The sequence below is a fragment of the Helobdella robusta genome, assembly GCF_000326865.2.
Source record: "Helobdella robusta unplaced genomic scaffold HELROscaffold_19, whole genome shotgun sequence".
Classification (NCBI taxonomy): domain Eukaryota; kingdom Metazoa; phylum Annelida; class Clitellata; order Rhynchobdellida; family Glossiphoniidae; genus Helobdella; species Helobdella robusta.
Window position 1 is genome coordinate 1,823,339 of NW_008704034.1, and position 24,412 is coordinate 1,847,750.

Genomic DNA, 24,412 nt, shown 5'->3' on the forward strand with positions numbered 1-24,412 from the left:
ATTAATGTTGTTGCTGTTGTTATCACTAGGTGTCATCAATTGTTGTTGTTGTTGGTGTCATCATCATGACGATCTGTATTGTTTAAAATTTTAAAATATTATATAGAAGCGTTGATGAGATCAGATCAAATAATTTTTTTTTTTCGTTATCACCATCAACACCGTCAACATCATCATCGTTACTATCACCATCTCTTCAGTTATCATCATCATCGTCGTCATCGTTTTAATCATCTAAGGCATTAATCTTATTCTCCAAATGTGATAACGATAGTTAAGATTATTATCATTATTCATCATCACCATGACAGCCGACATCATCATCATTATCATCATCACCATCGTTGTCATCATCATCATCATCACCACCACATCACCATCATCATCGTTATCATTACCATCATTATCATAACCGCGTCTCAATGACGTCAGCAGTCTGAATACGAAATTGGCGGGAATGCTGACCGTTCCTTTCGTCTCCTCTAACATCATCATGTTTCTATACGTTAACTTTTAATTGAATGAATGAATAAAAAAAAGAGTGAATGAATGAATGAACGAGTTAATGGATGAATGAATGAGTGAATGAATGAAAAATTGTATTACTTAGTGAAAGAATAAAGAAGTGAATGAATGAATGAATGAAAGGTCAAGTGATTGAAAAGAGTGAATGAATAATTGGAAAAATGTAGGCTTAAGAGGTGATTTGCCAATCGCCATCCTCATCTTCATCATCATCCTTTCACCATCACTTCATCATCATCATTATCATTACTGCATCACTCCATCATAATCATCACTCCATCATCATCGTCATCATGATCATGATCATCATCACCTCATCACAGGTGTCCTCGTCGAAAGCAGCTTCCTCCAGCATCGGCATCCACAGCTTCACGTCGTAATCGATGCCACTTGAAGCCAGAACTTTATTATTATTATTATTATTATTTATGTTATTATTATTTATATTATTATTATTATTATTCCCATCATCATCATTTTTATTGTCATCGTCGGCATTACCATAAACATTACAATTATGATCGTAACAGTCACCCAACTCATTATCATCGCAATCATCACCCTCAACACCATCATCACCATCAACACCATCGCCACATCGTCGTCATCATCAAAACTTCACCAGGCATAGTAGGGTGAGGTTGCAGGCAGTTGACCACCCTGCTGTCGGCTTCCATGGTCATTACGACACGAGTGTTCATCTTGTCCCAGACGAAAATGTGGCCGCAGTCTGAACCGCTCATCACGAAATCTTCACCCCAGAAACACGCCTCTTTGATCTTTGGAAGCCGTCAAACAACCAGTCGGTCGGTCGGTCGGTCGGTCAATCGGTCGATCGGTCGGTCGATCGGTCAGTCAGTCAATCAATCAATCAACTAATCATTCAGTCCATCTATCTACAATTACTATTTAGTCACTTATTCATCCGTATATCCAATTCCTCACCAAATCAATTAATCGATTTATCAATTAACCATTCATTTAATCATAAACTAAATCATACTATTACTGCTAGTGCTGCTACTACTACTGCTACTACTACTACTACTGCTACTACTACTACTACTACTACTACTACTACTACTACTACTATTACTACTACTACTACTAGAGCTGCTGTTGATGATGATGATAACTCACCACAGTTCTGCAATTCCTATGCCCCCTGTAGCATCTTATAGCCGCAGGCCTTGCAACATTCTCACCGTTCTCACCATGACCTTTGACCCAACAACCATCTTCATCCAGATTATCATCATCGTCGTCGTCGTTGTCGCTACTAATATCACCACCGCTACCGATTTCATTATTATTATTGTTGTTTGATGTTTTTGAATTTCGATCCCTCACGAATTGACTCTGCCTGATGAAATTCTGTATCGTAAGTGCGGCCCGTGATCTCGCGTTCTCGTTACTAAATTCACTACTACCACTACCACCACCACCACCACTACTACTACTACTACTAGTACTACCACTACTAGAAGCTGTTGCAGTGGCAGTAGTAGCAGCTGCGGTATTTACTGTGGTTGCTGTTGTAACGGGCCTTTCACTATTATTAAATTTATTACGATCTACATTATCCCTTGCATCATTATTGTTACTATCACTATTATTATTGTTATTATTATTCTTATCATCAATAACTGGTGGCTGCAATAAAAATGATGTAGACGGTTGCGGAAATGATTCTTGACGTTGCTGCTGCTGAAGCTGCTGCTGAAGCTGCAGTGGTCTGCATTGTTGCGTATTTCTATCATTTTTAACAGCCATGATACCATCATCGTCGTCGTCATCATCATTAACGACATTATTATTATTATTATTATTATTAACAACGGCAACAACGTCATCATCGTCGTCGTCGTCACTGTCATCGTCATTGTAACGTATTCTCCTGTATATCGTCGGTACGATGGGGCTCTCAACAATATTATCATTTTCATCATCATTTATTACATCATCGTTGGCTCTGACACCATCATTGTTGACCGCATTTGTAGTATCATTAGTAGTTGTAACAGCTGTAGTAATGGTAGTAGAAGTACCAGCGGTCGTAGAAGTAGAAGTAGTAGCAGTAGCAGCAGTAGTACTGCTGGGTGGTGTAAGGTGATTTTCTAGGATGTGCTGCAACAGATTGGTCATTCTCCCCATCACTCTTTCGAGAGCTTCAATTTAAAAAATAGTGAAAAAGAAATCAAACAATCAACATTTGAAATCCGAATTACTGATGTGTTGTATTTATTATTTATAATGTTTACTATAATTATAAAAATCATTATATCATTAATTGATTGCCTATATGACCATTAACTAAACAGTAACAGAAAAAAAAAAAACCAATGCCAATAACGACCCAACTGACCACCAACGACCCAACTGACCACCAACGACCCAACTGACCACCAACGACCCAACTGACCACCAACGACCCAACTGACCACCAACGACCCAACTGACCACCAACGACCCAACTGACCACCAACGGCCCAACTGACCACCAACGACCCAACTGACCACCAACGACCCAACTGACCACCAACGACCCAACTGACCACCAACGACCCAACTGACCACCAACGACCCAACTGACCACCAACGACCCAACTGACCACCAACGACCCAACTGACCACCAACGACCCAACTGACCACCAACGACCCAACTGACCACCAACGACCCAACTGACCATTGGGTGCTTCCCTGCTGGTGCTGGCTTCCCTCTGCGACTCGGGGCGTGACTTTGGTCCGGTGTCTGACCAATCACTGCGCAGCCTCAGTTTTTTGATTGGCATGCCACTAAAACCTCCTCGCTGGTTTCTTCGGGGTGACGTTTGATGTAATGACGACGACGACGATACTGATGAGGATGATGATGATGATAGGGGTGGGAGGTTGATTTCGGAGTCGAGAGCAACTGGTCTGGTGAAAATCACGTCCGGATCGTCATCTGATGAACACTTTGTTTTTCTTTTATTCTGGTGAAAATAATTAGTTTATAAAAAATTTTTTTGTCATATATTTGCATTTGTTTATTCAGCTATAAGCTTTTGTAACTTTTTTAGGTTTAGAACTTTTTCTAAAGTTTTTTTTTAAGAGTTTTTAAAATTTTAATAAATTTTCAGTAACTTTACAAGATAAAAGATCAGAATATACAAATAAAAAGTAAAATAAAACAACTTGGAAGTAAACTATAGTCTAATTTATTTAATATTTTTGCAAGCACACATACAAACACGCACATACCAACACACACGTACAAACACACATGCAGAAACAAATATAACATTTTTTTTTAAACTTTGCACATACCAAAGGTGTTTTTATCATCATCTTCTTTGACTTATCTTGGTTCTAGTTTTAATAAAGTTCAAGTCATATTTAAATAAATATAAAACAACTAAAAATTTGATAACAAAAATAAATAACGGCATTGGTATAGAAAAAACAATCAAACGAACAAACAAATGAACAAACAAACAATCGAATGAACGAACATAAAAACAAACAAACAAACGAACGAACCTTCAAATCGAAAAGGTAAACATATTCAGAAGAATAGCTAGCAAGCAATTGATCTCCATGTTGATTATGCTGTAGTGAAGTGATACGATGTCTACCACCATCTGATAGTGAAGTTGGCCGAAAACTTTTTATGTGACATTTCTTGAATGACCTTTTGTCACCTAGTGTATAGTGAAAAGATTTCATCCTGAAGACCAATCAATGACCTAGCTAATCATTCAATTATGTCATCAATCACCCAATTAATTAATTTCCTATCTAATCATACACATAACTAATCAACTGAAGAGCCAACCAACCGACCTACCGACTAGCCAACTGACCAACCAACTGACCAACCTACCGACCGACCAACCGGCAATCATTCTCCTGTCAAAAACTCTGATGTGGTTGTCGGCACAGCCAGCATAGATTTCAAAAGGCTTCAGGGGATGTAAGGACATTGACGTCACAGGACATTTGCATTTCAAGATCAAATTCTGTGTCGATAAGAGAATTTTTAAATTAATTATTGATAAATTAAAACCTGAAAAAAAAAATTGTTTAATTAAATGAATGAATAAATACAGAAAGAGTAATGAATTAGTAGGTAGATGACCTCATTACAATGGTCATGATTGCAAAATTGGTTGACCCTGAGGTCAAAGCATCTGATTGTCCAGTCCTCACCACACGACACAAATTGGTGGGGGTCGTTCGGGATAGTTAACAACTGTTCATAGTTATTGAACGTTCAAAAGGTTGAAGGTCATTACTCATTTATTTACGCAATCAAAAATTAATCTTCTCACCCACCCATTCACTCACTCACTCTCATTTATTCATCCGCTCACTTCGTATGCAGTTCCTACATGGCAGAGAAACGGTACTGTTGATTCTTTTTCTAAATTTGTTACAAATATGTCCCCGGTTGCTGATGACGAAATGACCTATTCGTTGATTGTAGTGGTCAGTATTGTTGTTTGAGGTGGTCAGTTTTGTCGTTTGTGGTGGTCAGTATTGTTGTTTTTGATCAGTATTTATGTTTGTTGTCTGAGAAATTCAAGTTTTTAAACATACAGTTAGAAATTTTTTCAAACGTAATAAACATATTTTATTTAATATTAAGTTTATTTATCCGCACACACACTCACTTCCAATAATTTCAATTAATTATACACATCCATCAACATTTATAGTAGAATATAAATACAACCCACACCTGATTATTATTTGTTAATGGTAAAAATTGAGCACAGAATATGTTTGATCTATGCATCGTCCTAAATCTAGCTTTGACCTAGAAATTATTAAAATAATATTGATAAAAATTAATATTAACATGGTTATTAATATTATAGATATTAAAATAAGATTTTAATTTTAATCCAAACAAAGAGCATAAATAATGAAAGATATTTTATTTTTATACCTTTTTCATAAACGGATCCAGAAGAACAAGATTCATGTCATCTGATCCTGATAAAATATGTGATCCTGTTTCATCCCAACATATTGAGTTTACCTATATCACAAACAAATTAATTTAATTAACTTGGTTCTATATTACATTGAAATAATGGAAAATTAACTAATGAATAATAAAATTTTAAAAATAACTTAATTAATTAGCTAATTTAATTAATTTATTTTCAAAAAAGACTAACACAGCCTCTATGTACTTTGAAGTTATCCACCTGCTTCAATCTTTGCACAAAGCTTAAATCATCTTGAATCAAACAAAGTTGAATGAAAATTAATTTCAATGATTGATTGGTTTATTGTAAGTTTAATTGATTTATTGAATTATTAATTAAAAATTATTAAAATAAAATAAAATTTATTCAATTTAATAATTGAATTAAAATTAATTATTATTTATAAAAGATAAAAAAAATTAATAAACCACCTTTTGTTTTTGCATTAAAAATTAAGGAATAATTTTTCTGATACGAAAGTGCATCCAATCCTTTTAATATATTATCCTTCATAACTTTCAACTTCACTGTCACCTAATCGTTCAAACAAAATATTTACTAGATCATTTTATTTTATATTTATAATTTGGAAAATTTAAAGGGTTAATTGAAAAGTGGATGTAAGTTTTAAATTTAAAAAAGTGCTGGCATAGTAGATATGCATATTCATCTAATTCTAAACTTGGAGTAGCGTGTAAATAATGAATAAATAAATATAAATACGTACTTATATATAAATAAATATATATATACTTATATTATAAATATATGTGTTTATATGCGCTGATTTTCAAAAATTTGAGAACGCATTATGTACATGGATATAATATATTCATGATTATGTATAACGCAGTTACAACTTATAAACAACAGCATAATTTTTTATCAAACAATTTTTGCGACGTATTTATAGATATTAACCGTAATAAATTTGCAATGAGGTTTTAGTTTTTGGCAACAGATGACGAAATTATGCATTTTCCACTTTTATCGTGAAAAGTTTATTTTAATTAGAATGCAAAATGAATAGGCCAAGTATCCAAGTGGGGTAGCCATCCTAGGTCAAAAAAGTTTGTAGAATTCAAATGTTATTTAAACGACGGTTAATTTTAATTGGCCGGTCTCAATTGATGATCAAGATTCCGAGCAATGTCGGTCGTTGATCACAAGACCAATCGGATATTGATGGTAGAAATTATAAGCCTCAGACATGTCGCCATAATAATTTGGAAAGAACGTTTTTCTGATGTTACGCAGTTCAGAATAATCTTTACAATTGAATTTTGTAACTAATAATTTTTTGTATTAAAATTTATACATAAACTGTATAATTTATATATCTGAGTCATATCTTATGAGATGGCTTAAGTTTAACGACTCGTAACCCAATTTAAAGAAATATTTGATCAACTCAGCTTATAAATTGAAATGACGCCCAAAATGTTTAGGTTTCGAGGAAAATTTCACCCGAATAATTCAAAAATGTTTACAATTGTATTATACTTTTAATGGATAAATAAAAATGAAATTTGTTTTTGTCTATTGGAAAGGTTTTTGATGTTTAAAAATTTTTAATTTTATTTTATTACAGTTTTACAAATAAAAACTGAAGCGTAAGAGGTAGCAACAAAAGTTTGATATTCATAGATGGTTTAAAAATAAAACATCGTAAGTTGTCATAGTCTAAATCCTTGAAACCAGTCTACAGGGAAATTTTTCAAAAGTGGCTACCTAACTAGCCAGCGATGTATCTAACTCGCCCCTTTGCGACACCGTCGCACATTCGATAAAGATTCGGATTTAACTCGTCGCGGGCTCCCACGTGATACCGTTGATGACGTTTTTGAGGAAGTTGTGATTGTTGTTGCTGGAAGCGTACCATCCCAGAAGTTCTCGAAGATACGAGCGGTGGTTGTGGATAGACAACAAGCGACTTTTGACGCTGTTTTTTGCTGCCTGACTTGATTTTTTGTTTTTTCAGTGATATTTCACTGCTCGAACTGAGCACCTGTGTATCACTGTCTGTTGACTTCAATGTTGATAACGTCATGGTCGGAGAAGAAACGTGTCCCTCATAGTTGGCATTCTGCTTGACGGCTTCGTTGATCCTCGCCGAATGTTCATGGTTTATAAAAGATCTTCGCCCCATCATTTTCGTTTCCTGTGACCTTGGGGTCTTTTTGTAGTTGCAATCAAACTTTTGAAGCGATTCAGTCAGAATAAGTGATGGAGAACTAGCCAGGAAAGATGAGCTGGCTTTGATGCAGCTAACATTGTTTCGGTTCCTACTGTGGTGGCCGGTGAACTGATCGTCACTATCGGTTTCAGTTGCAAAGATATCTTCACTAAAGAGCACATTCCTCTTTTTTCGTTCCTTCATTTCTGGATGAATTTTTAATCCGGCCAGAGAAAATTTGATGCGATCGCCGCGTGACGATCTGCTGACGACCGAAAATGAACTTTTCAATTCATTTCTTTCTGAGCAGGTGTCACTGAATTGTGGCAGGCAGGATGGGTTCATGTACTGAGCGTGTGCATTCAAATTGCTGTTTAAACCTTCTGATGGCTCCTGCAACTCAATCTGCTGACTTGAATAAACTTGCCTAGTGTAAAATGTCAGTGGCTGCAATTGTTGTTGATGCAGTTGGTGATGTAGATGTTGCTGCAGCTGCTGCTGCTGCTGCTCTTCTTGTTGACGTTGTTGTAACTGTTGTTGTTGTTGTTGCTGTTGATAATCTTCTTCGTCATCTTCTTCCTCTTGCTGATAATTTTCTTGCTGTTGGGGCTGATAATCTTCTTGCTGCTGTAGCTGATAATTTTCTTGCTGTTGTGGTTGATAATTTTTTATTTGTGGTTGATGGTAAATCTTTTGTTGTGGCAGCTGCTGTAGTGGCTTTTGTTGCTGATGATAAATTTCAGATTGGATAACTATTGATTTCGATTCAGTTGCAATTAGCGGCGTTGGAGTTTGAATGGCAAACGTTTGTGAGTAATTAGTCATGACCGAAACGAGACTGTTGCCGTTATCAAACCATTTAGGGGAGCTCCATCTGCTATCCGCGGTACAGGGAGGAACCGTGGTGGGCCAATGATCTATTTGGTCAACAGGCGAGGTAGAGTGCTGGATGTCCAAGCAACCCGATGATGATAATTCAACTGGGTAGTTATCATTGTGCTCATTATGCTTCTGCTGTTGCTGGTTTACCTGAAACGTTATCGCAGTGTTGTCTCCTATTTGAAAAAAGTCTTGGTTGTTGTTGTTGTAGTCGTCAGGTATTCGAACGGGTTGGTTGTAAGTTTCACGAAAGCTCTTCAAAGTTTCAATTGACGGCTGCGAGTGGCTTTGTAATTGGAGTTCCTTATGCAATTGCTGTTGTTGTTGAATTTTTACTTGTTGTAGTTGATGTTGAATTTTTTGTGGCACTTGCTGGTGTTTTAGTGGTTGTGGCTGTTGCGCTTGTTGTTGAATATTTACATTAATTTGTTGATATCTTTGTTGATGCGGTAAATGACGTTGTTGTCGGATTTGTTGTTGATGTTGTTGTTGAATTTGTTGCTGAGGTGGTTGTCGATGTTGCTGTTGAGGTTGCTCTTCAACTTCTTCAGTTTGCTGGTTGTTCAATTGTTGTTTATTTTGGAGATGTTGTTGCTGTTTTAACTGGAGTTGGTATTGTTGTAGCTGTTGAAGCCGCGTGAACTGTTGTGTTTCGTAAGGCACCGTAGGAGCAAGTTGTTGAAAATGCAATCGTTTGTTATTTTCAATTCTCATTTCTTCTTCTTGCATACCCAATTTGCCGTTCTTTCGTCGTCTCTGCATGTGATTCTGATAAAGCGTGATGGGGTTTGTATTCTCCATGCTTGCTTCTTCATTTTTCATGTGACTGCAAGAATTCGAAGGGAAACAACTGAAAGATTTCCTCGGAACTGAAAACGATCTGTTGTTGAATTGTTTTTTCGAAGTCGCCTGATTACTTTCAGACTTTTTTAGCCAGTTTTTAGAGTGAGATGAGTAAGAGCGGACAGGTTTTTCAAGTGACTTTAAAACAAGTTGCTCTGCGAGGCACTCTCTTTCGTAAGCTTTCATATTAAATCGCGGAGCGCCATTTTCTATTGAAAACTCGTGCGCGTTTTCACTTTTGTTCATCTCTAATCCATCTACAATTGAATACTCTCTGACGGGAACCTGCGAAAATTTTATCCTGTTTGAATGTATGTGACTTAATAGGCAGTCTCGGTTTGATCCTTTTATTTGAAGGGATTTGGTTGAAAAAAAGTTACTGATTATTGACTCGGCATTGCGATTTTCCTGTTTTTGACTCGTCTGATTCATCAAATGTTTCATGAGCATTACGCCATTTTCCACATTCACTTGAGATTCCTCGAGTTCGTCGGACAGCTTAACCGGATCAAACATTTCATTCTGATCGCTTTCTTTGTTTTCACAAAAAGTTGTGAATTTAATTTTTTTTGATGAGAAATCGGTCGTATCATCGATGTAGTTGGTACCAATCATTTTTTCTTCATCAAACAGATCAAATGTAGAAATCTTCTTTCGTTTCGAAGCTTCCATTGTCGAATTGTTGTCACTGTTTAGGTTGGATTTTGATGGCTTTTGAAGATTCGATTCTTGTTCATACACGCGCATGGTTTCATTTTGATTTTTGAAATCGTGAGTGTCTAGTTCTGATTCTTCTAAATCTGTAAAGGACCCGTTATTTGGAATGACAGAAAACTTGATGGCTTTGCTGGAAAAATTCTCAATTTTTTGATAAGGTGGACGGCATATTTTTGCAACGTTTATCGACACCCCTTGTAGTGGGGATGTAAAATTTCTGTTTCCTACTACTGAAAATTTAACTTTTTTTTGAGCTGCTAACTCTTTACTTTCCGATTCTTTTGCGCTCTCCGATAAAACGGTGCTTGACAGTGCTCTCGAGGAGTCTTTATTGTTAAGATATCTATTGTTTTTCAATGACTCTCTAATGTTAATTTCTCTTTTCTTCACTGAATCTTCGTTTTGAATTGATGCCGAAAATTGCTGCCGATCGACATCGTCTTGATGATGACATTCAACTTCACATTCCATCTGTTTAGTCAACGTGCTGCTTGATTTGTTGGTGTCAGCTGATTTGCGGCTCTCATCCGCTTGCGGTATTTGACATCTACGCGTCTTTTCTTTCTTAATCTCATTCTCAACCATTTTATCTTCTTGAATTATATTTAGCTGAATTTGCATTGGCTGTTTTCGTTTTGTTGTACCTTCTTTAGTTATTTCCGCGCTGCAGTTTGAATGATGTCCATGAGTGGAATAGTTTATAATAGATGTTTTTGGTTTGGATGCTGTTTCTGATTTATCAGCTTTTGGTTCATCCTGAAGTTCAAATTCACTTTCACACACCACTTTATGGTTGTAAACTTGAACATTTTCTAATTCACTTAGGTTTAAAATTTGATCAGAGGCCGCAATGGATAGGCAGTGATTCTCCAGCCACTCCTCAACGGATGATTTTGTGACGGTGATTGAGGGTTTCATTTGTGGTTCCATCCTTTCAACTTTTTCATTTAAAATCGGGGTTTCTCTCGTTTTTAATTCATTACCTTGAACTATTGTTGTTTCTTCGTTGATCGTGCTCTGTGTATTTCTTTGTAAATTTTCATTTTTTTTATTCTTCGATTTTTTAGCTTTTGTTTTAGTTGTTTTTTGAGATTTTTCTGTTTGCTGAAATTCAACCCTTTCATCATCTTGTTGCACTTTTGAAGTTACAACCAGTTCATCTACATTTGATCTTATTAAATCTTCAAGAAAAGTTTCATTTTCTGCATTTCTAATACATTTTACACACGTTTCGCATTTAACACTTTTCTCGCCCTCTGTGTTCATTTCTTTTTTATCTGCTGTTTCATCCGTTCTGTTTTCTTCATTCGCAGCTTCTTCATTTATTGCAGCTTCTTCTTTTTTTATTAAGTTATCTTGTTTCGAGTTTACCTGCTCTTTTGAGTTATTTTCTCTTGCTCCACAGTTTTCTTTTAGCACAGCGCAATTATTTTCAACATTTTTCTTACATTCGACTACCGACTCAGCTGAATCGTCACTCACTTCTGAACACAAATTGGTCTCATTTTCTTCATTAAGTTTTGGGAGACAATTTTTACTTTCGTCCATATTTTTATTTTCAAGTATTTTGTTATCGACGGAACCGCCGGCGCTTTTTACGTAAGTGAACGGGAGAAATTTTACATTTGCCGGTTTTTCATGTTCTTTCGATTCTCGTTCAAACTCTGCTGACCAATCGCTTTTCGAATCGTTCACATGTACATCTTCTTTTTTATTGCTTTTATCCTGCTTAAACTTAACAAATTTAAAAGTCGGTCTTTTAATCGGTAGAGGGTTCGGTTTAATCTCGTTAGTCTGGGAATTAATTTGCCGAGTTTGCGAGGAGGTTAGCGATAATTTCTTGGCAGCAAGCCGATTGACGTCTGCTTTGCTTTTGATGATTTTGGTGGCAGATAATTTTTGCAGAAGATCCGTTTTATTTAATCTGATGGAACCACAGGCATTGTTGCAGTTGCCCTGCAGTCTGTCCTGCAGCTTGTTTAGAGCACTGTTGCTGCTGGTGGTGGTCGAACTGGACTGCACGTGTTTCGTCGTTGCGAGGGAGTTGCTCGTGTTGGACGCTTTCATGCACGACGAGATGGTCGGTTGGCAAAAATTTTTCTCCGCTTTTTTTTTCGTGCTGTATTTTATGTTGAAATTGGCGTTTTGATTGTCCGCGGATGCGATTTTAGTTTCACTCGCTGGTTTCATATTTTCCGACTTATGCTTCATTTTGTTTCATTGAAAGTTAATTAAATCTTACTTAGGTTGAGCAGGTTCTAACAATTTGCCTTGTACTCTCTTCAATAATGTTTCAATTATATTGATAAATTTGTTTCTAAATGTTGAATAAACTGAAATGAACTTAGTCTTGCATTGTTCGATCCACAAAACATCAGCGGTTCCTCTTTTCTGATCCAATTGTTTAAATAAATTTGTTCGCGATACCCGGGTTGATCAAGCGATTCTTTTATTTTTAAAAAACGAGTTGATATATTTGAGTTAGTAAAAATAAAATTAACGGTTGGTTCTATGTAAAAATTTATGGCCGACTAGTTATGTTAAACAATCTTCATGAAACGGTTGTTGTTCGTTTGACATTTGGCGAAAATAAAACCAAGAAATTAATAAAAATAAACTCATTAAAATAAATCTACTATATTTAATTGTATTGAATGTGATTATGCGTTAATCTGACGTCATACGTATTTTTGCATAGTTCAATATTTTTTCTGCTTTGAATTGTAAAGTAAAAAGCGCTGAATCCACTATGTAGAAAACAATTCAAAAAATGATTGGAAGTAATTTACTGACTATTTAATTAAAATGATAATGATAAAAGAAGTAATATTAATAATAAGAGCAACTTTTCTTCTTACTTAGTTATACATCTCACATACTCCTAACTTCTTACAATATGTTAACATTTTCGGGAAGGTTCTCCAAATCTCAAAAGTGTTTCAGATGTTGGTATTCAGACGCAGTGGTGTGATATTTGAGGCTGAATGACCACCAAAATAGAAAATTCAGTTAAGATTAACGTAGAAATGGATATATTGTTTGTATGAAACTTGATCGGTAACTGTTTTAACCTTCCCAACAAATAACATTTTGTTAATTTTTATGAAAAAAGGTTTTAACAGAAAAATTGCCTAAAATTGTGGAACAAGCTAAAAAACTGGTCGTCATTTTTTTTTAAATCAACTCAACGCCCCCTTCTGAAAATGAATTTCTGACCAAACCACCGTACGGCCGTTTGGTGGTCATTTAGTTTTTTCAACTTGTTCGTAAAATCAGTTTGAAATAAAAAAAATTATCACTGATCGCTGATGTTTGTTTGGTCGCAAGATGTCGCGAACTGAAAATTATAGTAGATTTTATTTTGAATGGTCTGTAGCATCATCATTATCGTTTTCTCCCTCCTCATCGCCATCATCATCATCGTCATCATCATCTTCATCATTATCATCCTCATCATTATCGTCATCATTATCGTCATCATTATCATCATCAAAATCGGCATCATCATTATCATGAGACGGAATGTGTATCTTTCACACGTTCCATTTAAAAAAAAGTATAGCTAAACAATGATTTATTCTCTCGTCCTCTCCCCCACATACACGCACATTTACACACACGCGCACACACACACACGCATACACACACACACAAACACTTACACACACACAAACACTTACACACGCACAAACACACGTACACACAGTTAGTTCTTTATTGGCGTCCGCACAGAAATAATTTGTAACATAGTCAGTCAATTTACATTCCAAGCAGCAGAACGTTACAACTTAACAATAAAAACTAAAAGAACTATATAACAACAACAAAAACATCAGCAGAATGAAACAAACAAACAAAATAAAACAAACAAACAGAAGAAGCAACAATGAAAAAAGATGACAACCAATAAAACCAATCAGCGTGAAACGAATGAAAATCAATACATCATTACCTTATCAGAAGATTTCATCGAAAAAAATGAAGAAACGAATGGATGAAAAGAGGATGAAAGAATATGAATGAAGAAATGATGGATGAATGAATAAATGAATGAGTGAATGAATCAATAGAGTAAAAATATTAACGAATGAATAAAAAATTATGAACGAATAGAATAACCCAAAGGAGAGAAAAAAATACAAACGAATTTACAAATGAAAATGTATGGCTGGATAAAAGAATGAAAAATTTGACTGAATAAAGGAATGAAAATATATGAATGAATGAAAGATTGAAGAAATATGACTCTATGAAAAATGAATGAACAACGCCTCAAACAAAATTTTCATCTTTGTTAACGATATTTTTGCTCGTCATTGTCGCACGGATTAAAACTGTCCATCATTATCATAATCATGATGACCACCATCTTGATCATCATCATAATCATCAACACCATTATCATCATCATCGACATCAACATCATCATCTTCATCCCCATGGCCATGACGTCATCTGGACCGTGATCAACATCTTCACCAAAACCTTCTTGATCATCATTATCATGACCTATCATCTAGATTATCACCACCATCATCATCTTCTTCATCATCCCCATCATTGTCAGCAACATCACATCTTCAACAGACCTGTCTTACGTCTTTCTCTTATCAACGCCATCACCAAATCAAATTCGCGACTCCCAGACTACTTTTTCGTATATATGCTTGAAGAAGTTTTTCTCGCCAGCACATTTCGAAAACTTATCTGAAAAATTAATTAAAATAATAATTTAACAATAACAATATCAATAAAATAAAATAATAATATACAATCAAGACATACATGAGACCTATTATAAAGAGAACCTGCGAAAACGAGAGAGAGAGAAAGAGAGAGAGAGAGAGAGACAGAGAGAGAAAGAGAGATTAAGAAGCGAACCCACTGAGGCTCGCATCACATGACCGCCAGTTACTCTGCGGTTTGTGCTTTGTTGATATTTACAGCTGGATATTTGTTAGGCACATCGATGTTTGCAAGGCTTGTAAGAATTCGCCCTTTCTTTCAACAACTACTTCATCAACAAAAAATTGAAAAAAAAACAAACAAAACAGCAGCAGCAACAACAATTGCGACCTAATAGCCAAAAAAACAAATTTAAACAACAAAACACTCGGCCACAACAAACAAGAGCAGAACAAAAACGAGCATTTTATAAGAGCAGCCAATGCACATCACACTGATTAAAAGAGGCATAATGAGATCAGATGTGATGGCGGCTGAAACAAAACAGAAACTGAAGAAATATATAATGACCAAATTATTGAATCTACAAATACAACAACGATGACAACAACAACAACAATAAGCAACAATATTATTTTTTGTGTTGTTCAACAGTTTTTTTTGTTCATTTGTAACCTGTTATTATCGTCTAGTTCTTTGATATCCAAGAAGAAATAGTAGCAAACCAAATTACGATTTGTTGATCAATGAATTAAAGTTATAGAGTATTTGTTAACACGACAACTACCGTTACTATGATCAAAAAGAAAGATTGTGTGAATGACTAACAAAGATATGTGTGATAACAGCACATATAATAATATAGCGCCCGAAATTAATCAAACAAAACATAGCCAAGTGTAATGCCACTACATTTTTCTACAAAACACATTTTGAGAGCCAGAAATAAATTTTCAGCAAAATTTAAAAGCAACGCTAAATCAACCCCAACACCTTTTTAAAACTTCAGCATCTGAAAATAGGAGTACATTATTATAAATGAGCATGTGTTTAAACAGACTAATGATAATTAATTCGCAACTAACAATGACTATTTAAATGTTAAATCATCGACTATATACTTTTATCACGGTATTATCACCTTGATCATCGTTGCCGTTTTACAAATACACACACACGCACAGATTATCATTTTAATCCTCCATCCTCATTGTCGCATCAATATACACATACACACGTGTATACAAACATTTTTGTTTTGTATTTGAATACATGTGGAAAAAAAACACGAAATGAAATGTTTTTTTTTTTTTTATAAAAATGTACAAGTAAATGACCGCGTCATCAGCGTTTTTTGAAGCATTAGGAACCTATCCCACACTAACACGTCAGTCATTTAGCCAGCCAATAATTCACTCACACACCACACACACAAACACATACATGCACACACACACACAGACACACACACGCACGCACGCACACACACACTCACAAACACACACACAGAAACACACACACGCACACATACAGACACACACACGCACGCACACAGGCACGCACATACACGCACACATACACGCGCGCACACACATTTTGTTTTGCGTTAGCACGTTTCTGTATCTGTATCTGGATTTGTGTTTGTTTATGTGTGTATGTGCGTTTGTTTGTTTGTTTGGTATGTGTGTGTGTGGCGTGTGTGTATGTGGCGTGTGTGTGCTTTGGCTGATATAAAAATAAACATGCCAATAATTTTAAACTTATGAGTGGGTATAGCCTTGCTTGAATAGGTAACTAAAAGATAAACAAATACAAAACTGTGCAATTATGTAAAAGATACTTAAACTTCCACAAACACAACACACATACACTACACATAAAAACACACAAAAACACATACAACAACACTCTCTCACACACATCTATACACACACATAAACACACACAGAGACACACATAAACACACACATAAACACACACACACACACATAAACACGCACACACACAAACATCTCAGACTTCAGAACCCAAAGTTGCGCCATGTTGCGAAGGCATTACAACCTTTCACAATGCATTTCCTCCTCTCGTTCGCCTAAACAAAAAAAAAGTCTTCCAACATGGCATGCAAAAAAACGACATGCAACAACACAAACCAAACATTAATTAAATAATCCCTGTTGGAAGACACATTGAAAAAAAAACACGACAAAATACACCTACACAAAATAAAGCACGCCTATATAACATAATGAAAAACCACAATACGAAAATATGAGAAAAAAAAGAATTGCGGAATGTCTTAACTGCAAAAAGTTATAAGGAGGAAATGAAATATTAAATAAAATATTCCTTTAAAATTATAAATAAATAAATGAATATTTGATAAATATAGAAGAAAAAAAATTATTGTTATCGAAATTGATCCTAGAATAAAGCGAGAGAAACAAGATGGAATGGAATGGATAATGCATAAACCATTTCAATTTTAATCCTCTTCTGCCTGCCCGATATTAAATTACTCATTTTCAACTGACAATGATGCGAATCTGTTAAACTTGCATACACACGCACACACATACATACATACACATACATACATACATGCAAACACACACATTCTGGTTGTATACATATGTGGAATACAATTAATAGGAATACGCTGTTTGCTTTACTATTTTTGTATGTATAAATTATTAAATTGATGATAAAACAAACGGATAAACAATGGCTGAACAAATGAGCGAACAAAAAAAAACGGACGAACAAACAAACAAACAAACAAACATGTAAGAGAAGAAATGAGTGAATAGTGGTTTGTGATAGTATATTTTCGCGAATGCATGAATGAATGAATGGATGGGTGAATTAATGTTTGCAGAGTTGTATCATTGTTTGTATTTAATTACAATTTTCGTATTCATTTTTTGCATGTAGGTACACAAGTTTTTTGCTCATTATTATGTTATCTGTTTGTGCCTCAATGTATGTATGTATGTATGTATCTGTGTGTATGTGTTTGTGTCACACTTTAGAAATTTGTGATTGTTCGTTTAAATGTTTCTATGTTTGTTTGTTTGTATATTTCGATGATTTCTTTTTCTGTATGCTTGCTCATGTGATTCTCTGTTTAAATATTTTGGGGTGTCTGTTGGCGAGTTTGTATGTTTCTTCAGGTTCATGTTGGTGTGAATGTGTTGACCCAAATACAGCACCAACATATATCATCTCTTCTACCTATCTCTTTCTCTTTCTCTCTCCCTTTCAGAAACATCAGTATCTTTTTAATTTACTCTCCCCAGCTTAGCATCATCATCCTTTTTAATTTAACAATCTTTCCTCCCCCCATTCATGTTATTTAAGTTTATTTTTGCGTTACGCCCTTGTTCAATTATGCATCCGTGTTTTTAATTAAGTGCGTCGCAAGCTTTGAACATATTTTTTTTTTAATTTTTCTCTTTTTTCCATTTTCTTTTTTGTTTGTTTTTTTTGTCGTCATCATATTAGCTGCGTAAGGTTTCAATCGAACAGCAAAATTACAAATACCTATATATTAATATAGAATGACGTAACCGCAAAAATACATGTATCCATCTGAACGAAACATTTTGATATGAAGAACAGTGGAAAAAAATACGTTTGTTTAAAAAATAATAATGCTTCAATAACAAACTGATTGTATAAAGGAACAGTTTGTATGTCAATAACAGAATTATACAAATATTGGAACGACATACAATGTCTCCACTAACACATAGAATCACATAAAATGATATAAGCAGTAAACAGTTCATCACATCAGAGTGTACAAAAGTGTACAAAACTGTGCACCCAGAAGCAGGCAGTGTACAACGATAACAAATGTCAGTATGGGCACATACATAGATAAAAACGTCAACTTCCATGCACTAAGGTACGTTCTAAAGCCTTCAACTACTAATACGCCAGAGTGTATACACAAACATATACACACACACATGCACACATACATACACAGACAGACAGACACAAACATATATACACACATGCACGCCAACATATACCCACATACACGTACAGACCATTATACTCATGCATATGTATAGCACACTTTTTTTAGTATACAAATTCACACACACATACACACAAACACACACACACACACACACACAGATACTTACACAACATTCGTACACACACATTGTATAAATATAAACAACAATAAATTGGTGTAATTTAAACATACAAAACCCACGTAAATATTTATATATTTACACATATATTTATACACACATAAAAATACACACGTATATTTGTACACACAAACAAAAATATATATAAATATTTATTTAAAACTAGTATAACTATTTTTAACGTAAAATAATGATATAGATTCATATTAACCCAAAGATTTAATCTGATCAATGTTGGAACAGTTTAGGGTTTTAATCCATACACTTATATACACACACACACACAGACACAAACGCACGCACGCACACACACACACATACACACGCTCACATGCACAAACATACTTCTATATTTATACACATAAATATATATGCATTTATTTGTATAATTTTCTTACCTAATCATATTAGGAAATTAGAATTTTTGTTATACATAAATCATCCCTTTTATCTCGTGTTGATGTGGAATTTAATTAGTCCCATTATACTTACACGTGCAAAAAATTCTTTCTTACCCATGCTAGAGTTGAATATCTTGCTAGAAATGAAACAGTAATGTTGTATTTAGTATTATTTCCGTAGGTAACAACTTGAAGTTATTGTAGTATCATTACTTATTTGTAGTAACTGCAGTAAGTACGAGCAGCAGTAGTAGTAGCAGTGGAAGTTTTAGTGGTGGTGGTTGTTGTAGTAGTAGAAAAGGCGACAGTAATAATAACTATTACTGCTGCTACTGCTACTACTGCTACTACTACTACTACTACTACTACTACTACTACTACTGTTACTACAACAAAAACAACAATATCAACAACAACAACAACAACTACTACTACTACTATTACTACTAGTACTAGCAATATAAGTAATGGCAGTAATTGTTGATAATAAACAACATCATCGTTTGATTTCAATACCCTCCCATTCAAATGAGTTTTTTGGCTGTTTTTTTTCTTTCTCCATCATTTGTTGATCGATTGTCAAAATTTTTTAAAATAAGTTCTGGCGGAAAATATAAAATGGCGCTAAAAAAAACAATTAAACTTGTAAATTTTTTTTCAACAGAAAACAGGTAATACATTTTTTAAAATTTTACCAAAATTATTAGTATTAATACTACTACTGCGGTTATTGTTGTTGTTAGTAGTAGTAGTAGTAGTAGTAGTAGTAGTAGAGTAGTAGTAGTGGTAGTAGTAGTGGTAGTAGTAGTAGTAGTTTTTTAATTTTTAGATGATATTAATAATTTTTTTGCTGTTTTTGTTATTATAATTCTTCCTTTTCTATTTTTTTTTATAGTTAATTACCTTTGTTTTTATAACGGCACGTATGAACGCTTGACAACGCATGGGTCTATACGGAAGCATGTTTGTGTGTGTGTGTTTATGTGTGTGTTTATGTGTGTGTGTGTGTATGTTTGTGTGTGCGTCTGTCTGTGTACACGCAGGTATATATGTGTGTGTTTGCTTTCATATACCTATGTATGTACTTTGAAATGGCATGTATGTACATTACTGACTAATATATCAAAGGGGTGTGTGCATTATTCACATATACATGTATATTGTGAGTGTGTGTATGTCTCTACGTGTGTGTGTATATGTGTATGTGGGTGTATGTGCGTGTGTATGTGTGTGTGTATGTGTGTGTACGTGTGCGTGCAAATGCGCATGCATGCATGTCCTAATGGTCTTGAATATTTTGTTGGCGAAGATAAAGAAATGAATTGCCTCCCTCCTCATATTTTCTCTCCTTCTTTATTATTCCTCGCAGATTATTATCTGGTTGCGTTAGTTTTTCTTTTCTTATTATTTATTAGTTTTTTTTCTCATTTTTGTTTAGTTTTGCTTTTGAAAAAAAAAGATTGTTGCTTGAGACATCATGCAATTTAAAGTTATCTTTTAACACCGTTTTGCATTTTCTGTTGAATCTCAACCTATTCTATATATATATATATATATGTGTGTGTGTGTGTGTGTGTGTGTGTGTGTGTGTGAGTGTGTGTGTGTGTGGATACTTTTTTAAAATGTTTAGATATATTATTTGCCATGTATACATTCCGCTGTCTGTGTGTTTTATTTTTAAGTGATTTTGCCACTTTTAATGTTGTGACTTTTGTAGTTTCTACCTTATGAAAAGCGTGAAATAATTTTAATTTATTGTATTTTACTTCGCCAAAACACGAGCTTATGATGTTTCGTTGGATGATTTCATCTCATTAAATTCTGTTACCAGTGGTGTCTTTTCGATATAAATGTTTAGATCTATTTGTGAAAATTTATAAAACTATAATTTCCATACTAATACACCTCAAAAACCAACTTGCTATATATAACAAATTTAAAATAAATTTGATTAAAACAATATTAAAGTAATTCTAAGAGATCTCATAGATATTTCACGAGTTGTGGAGGAAAAATTTATTGATATAAAAATTTCAAATGAATGCTGCGTTAGTGTATCAAACGTACATACCTACATACATACGTATCGTTGTATGTAATGGAACGGAGAAGACGTCGGATGCAATGCATCCATTGGCGCCACGGAAAGATTGGAAGATGCTGTTGATAGTACATACGTATGCGTTCTACGTATATGTGTTTGCATGTATGTATGTATGTTTGTTTGTATGTATTTATGTATGTATTTATGTATGTATGTATGTATGTATGTATTTATGTATGTATGTATGTATGTATGTATGTATGTATGTATGTATTTATGTATGTATTTATGTATGTATGTATGTATGTATGTATGTATGTATGTATGAATGAATCTATGTATGTATGTATGTATTGAACTGGACGTATGTTGTTAATGTATTGAAAATGCAGAAGCCGCATCTAAACGCCGTTGTGTCATACTTTTAACGATTGTATTAATACAAAAATATGGGATTCTATTTATTTTACGTCATAATTTGATAAACTAATCAATAAATTATTAATTAATTATGTTTATTAATTAATATAATATTTAATTATTAACTTAATTAGCGTCGTTGATTAAATACTTCCTGATGTTAATAGCATTATTTATCTCTATCCTTTGATCAGGATGATAATAATTTTTTTAAATTATGTCTCTATGAATGACGTAATACATTTACTACTACAACAACAAAAACAACAACTACTTCTACTGCTACTGCTACTGCTACTACTAGTACTACTACACCAACAACAACAACTACTACTACTGCTACGGCTGCTACTACTGCTACTGTTACTACTACTACACATGCTAATTAATAATAGTAATAATAATACCATTGTTGTAAAATTTCATAAAATTATTATTAACATAGAAAAATATAACAAAAGAATTTACCTGGCTCGATCATACATCACGGATTTAATTTGTTAAAAGTACTGTAAATAATAATAGTAAAAATAAATAATAATAACGGAAATTTGAATAATAACAAATAAATTAATTAATTATTTTGATGTGTTACTATACGTGATTGATTAACTTAAAAGTTAGGTAAGTCACCAAGCAGACATGGCCTGCATGCGCGCATATGTTGAATGACTGAATGAGTTGGTTGGCTGATTGATAAAGTAAATTCTACGAACGTCGCCCAAACTTGGAAATCAGTCGCTTTTTAGATTTGGATTTGGATTAAATTTTTGTTGACTAATTGATTGAAAAAAAACAGAAAAATTGATTGATTGATTGATTGATTGACCGTCAGATAATTTAAGTGATTGATGACTGAATGATTACTTGATTGATTGAAAGAAAAAAAACGAAGGATTGATTGATGGATTGTTGGATTGAAAGAAAGAAAGAAGGATTGATTGATTGATTGATTGATTGATTGATTGATTGATTGACTGCAAGATAGAGAAAGATTAATTGATTGATTGATTGATTGATTGATTGATTGATTGATTGATTGATTGATTGATTGATTGATTGATTGATTGATTGATTGATTGATTGATTGATTGATTGATTGATTGATTGATTGATTGATTGATTGATTGATTGATTGATTGATTGATTGATTGATTGATTGATTGATTGATTGATTGATTGATTGATTGATTGATTGATTGATTGATTGATTGATTGATTGATTGATTGGGCGCTAATCAGTGCAGATGTTTGAATTTATTCATTTTTTTTTTCTTACCATAGCTCGTGGCTTTATTTTGAGATATTGCTTATTTGAGATGTGTGTGACGAGTGAATGGATAGCCTTTCTTTTTCTTCTCTCAATGTCTGTTTTTTTTTATCCTTTTGACTATTTTTTCTTGTTTTCTTCTGTTTTTTTTTTATTAAAAAAATGTTTTCGTCTGATTTTTTTCAAAATTCTCTCATTCACTAGTACTTGCTATGTGTTTTTTGTTGTTTGTCTTAAATTAATTTATCTAAATTAATTTATTTTTTTATCATAAGATATTATTTAGGAAAAAAAATGACTTTTTATATTTATTAGATCTATGATTTTAATTTAATGGAAGAGATTTTTGTAAAAATTTTATTGAATTAAATTAAAATTATTCGACATATTAATTTAGTTTCTTAAGCGTCTAATCATAATTGAAATTCTTTCTTCTGAATTAAAAATAATTTTTTGGGCAATCTTATTAATTTTTTTTTCAGAGATTTTTTATTTTAAGTAGATGAAAATTCACTAAACGAATTAAAACTGCCTAATCTTTTAATAATTCTTTTTTATTACGTATTGATAAAACTAGTATTTATTATTACTATAATATTATTATTAATTATGAACTATTATTTATTAAATTATTTTTGGCAAATTTTGAAAAGTGAATTTCGAATTTCTAACCAGTGCATGCATGCACGTGTTATGTTGTTTTACCATTGTAATATTTCATCTAAGTGCATTATAGAAAGAAATACTGTTGTAGATAAAAGCTAACATCATCATCATAATCATTATCGTCATCCTCATCATCGTCGTCATCATAATTTTTATCATCATCATCATCATCGCCATCATCGTCGTCGTCATCATCATCATAATCATCATCATCATCGTCATCATCGCTACTGTAATCGTCATCATCTCCACAGATAAAGACAAATGCATCATACACAAAGCGTACACAAAGACTGATGATGATAATGATAATAACCGAGATGATGAAGATGACAACAACAGTGATGATAATGATAGTAACAGAGATGGTAGTGATGATGATAGTAATGATTACGTGAGTGAAGTTTCGATGGGGTATGCATTACAGCCATTAGTCGCTTCGTCACTTTTCGTGTCGTCGTCGTCGTCGTCTTCATTTCTACTGCTGCTGCTGTCGCATTAAATTTTTTTTCGTCTTTGTTGATGATGATTTGTTACTATCCTCCTCATCATCGTTTATGGTGATGTTGTTATCACCATCATCATCATCATCATTGTCAATATTTCCTCATTATTATCATCATCGTTATCATCGT

General features: G+C 33.8%; 1 protein-coding gene across 1 annotated transcript; it reads right to left on the bottom strand.

The window, feature by feature from the left end:
* Positions 1–234: 234 nt before the first annotated feature.
* On the bottom strand, positions 235–4,758 carry HELRODRAFT_77223 (hypothetical protein; the record flags this gene model as incomplete). Its single annotated transcript, XM_009016769.1, has 7 exons — positions 235–510; positions 839–927; positions 1,148–1,263; positions 3,126–3,384; positions 4,046–4,173; positions 4,353–4,528; positions 4,648–4,758. Coding segments are annotated over 7 exons (1,155 nt in total), but the record flags the coding sequence as incomplete, so codon positions are not given.
* Between the last annotated feature and the right edge of the window lie 19,654 nt (positions 4,759–24,412).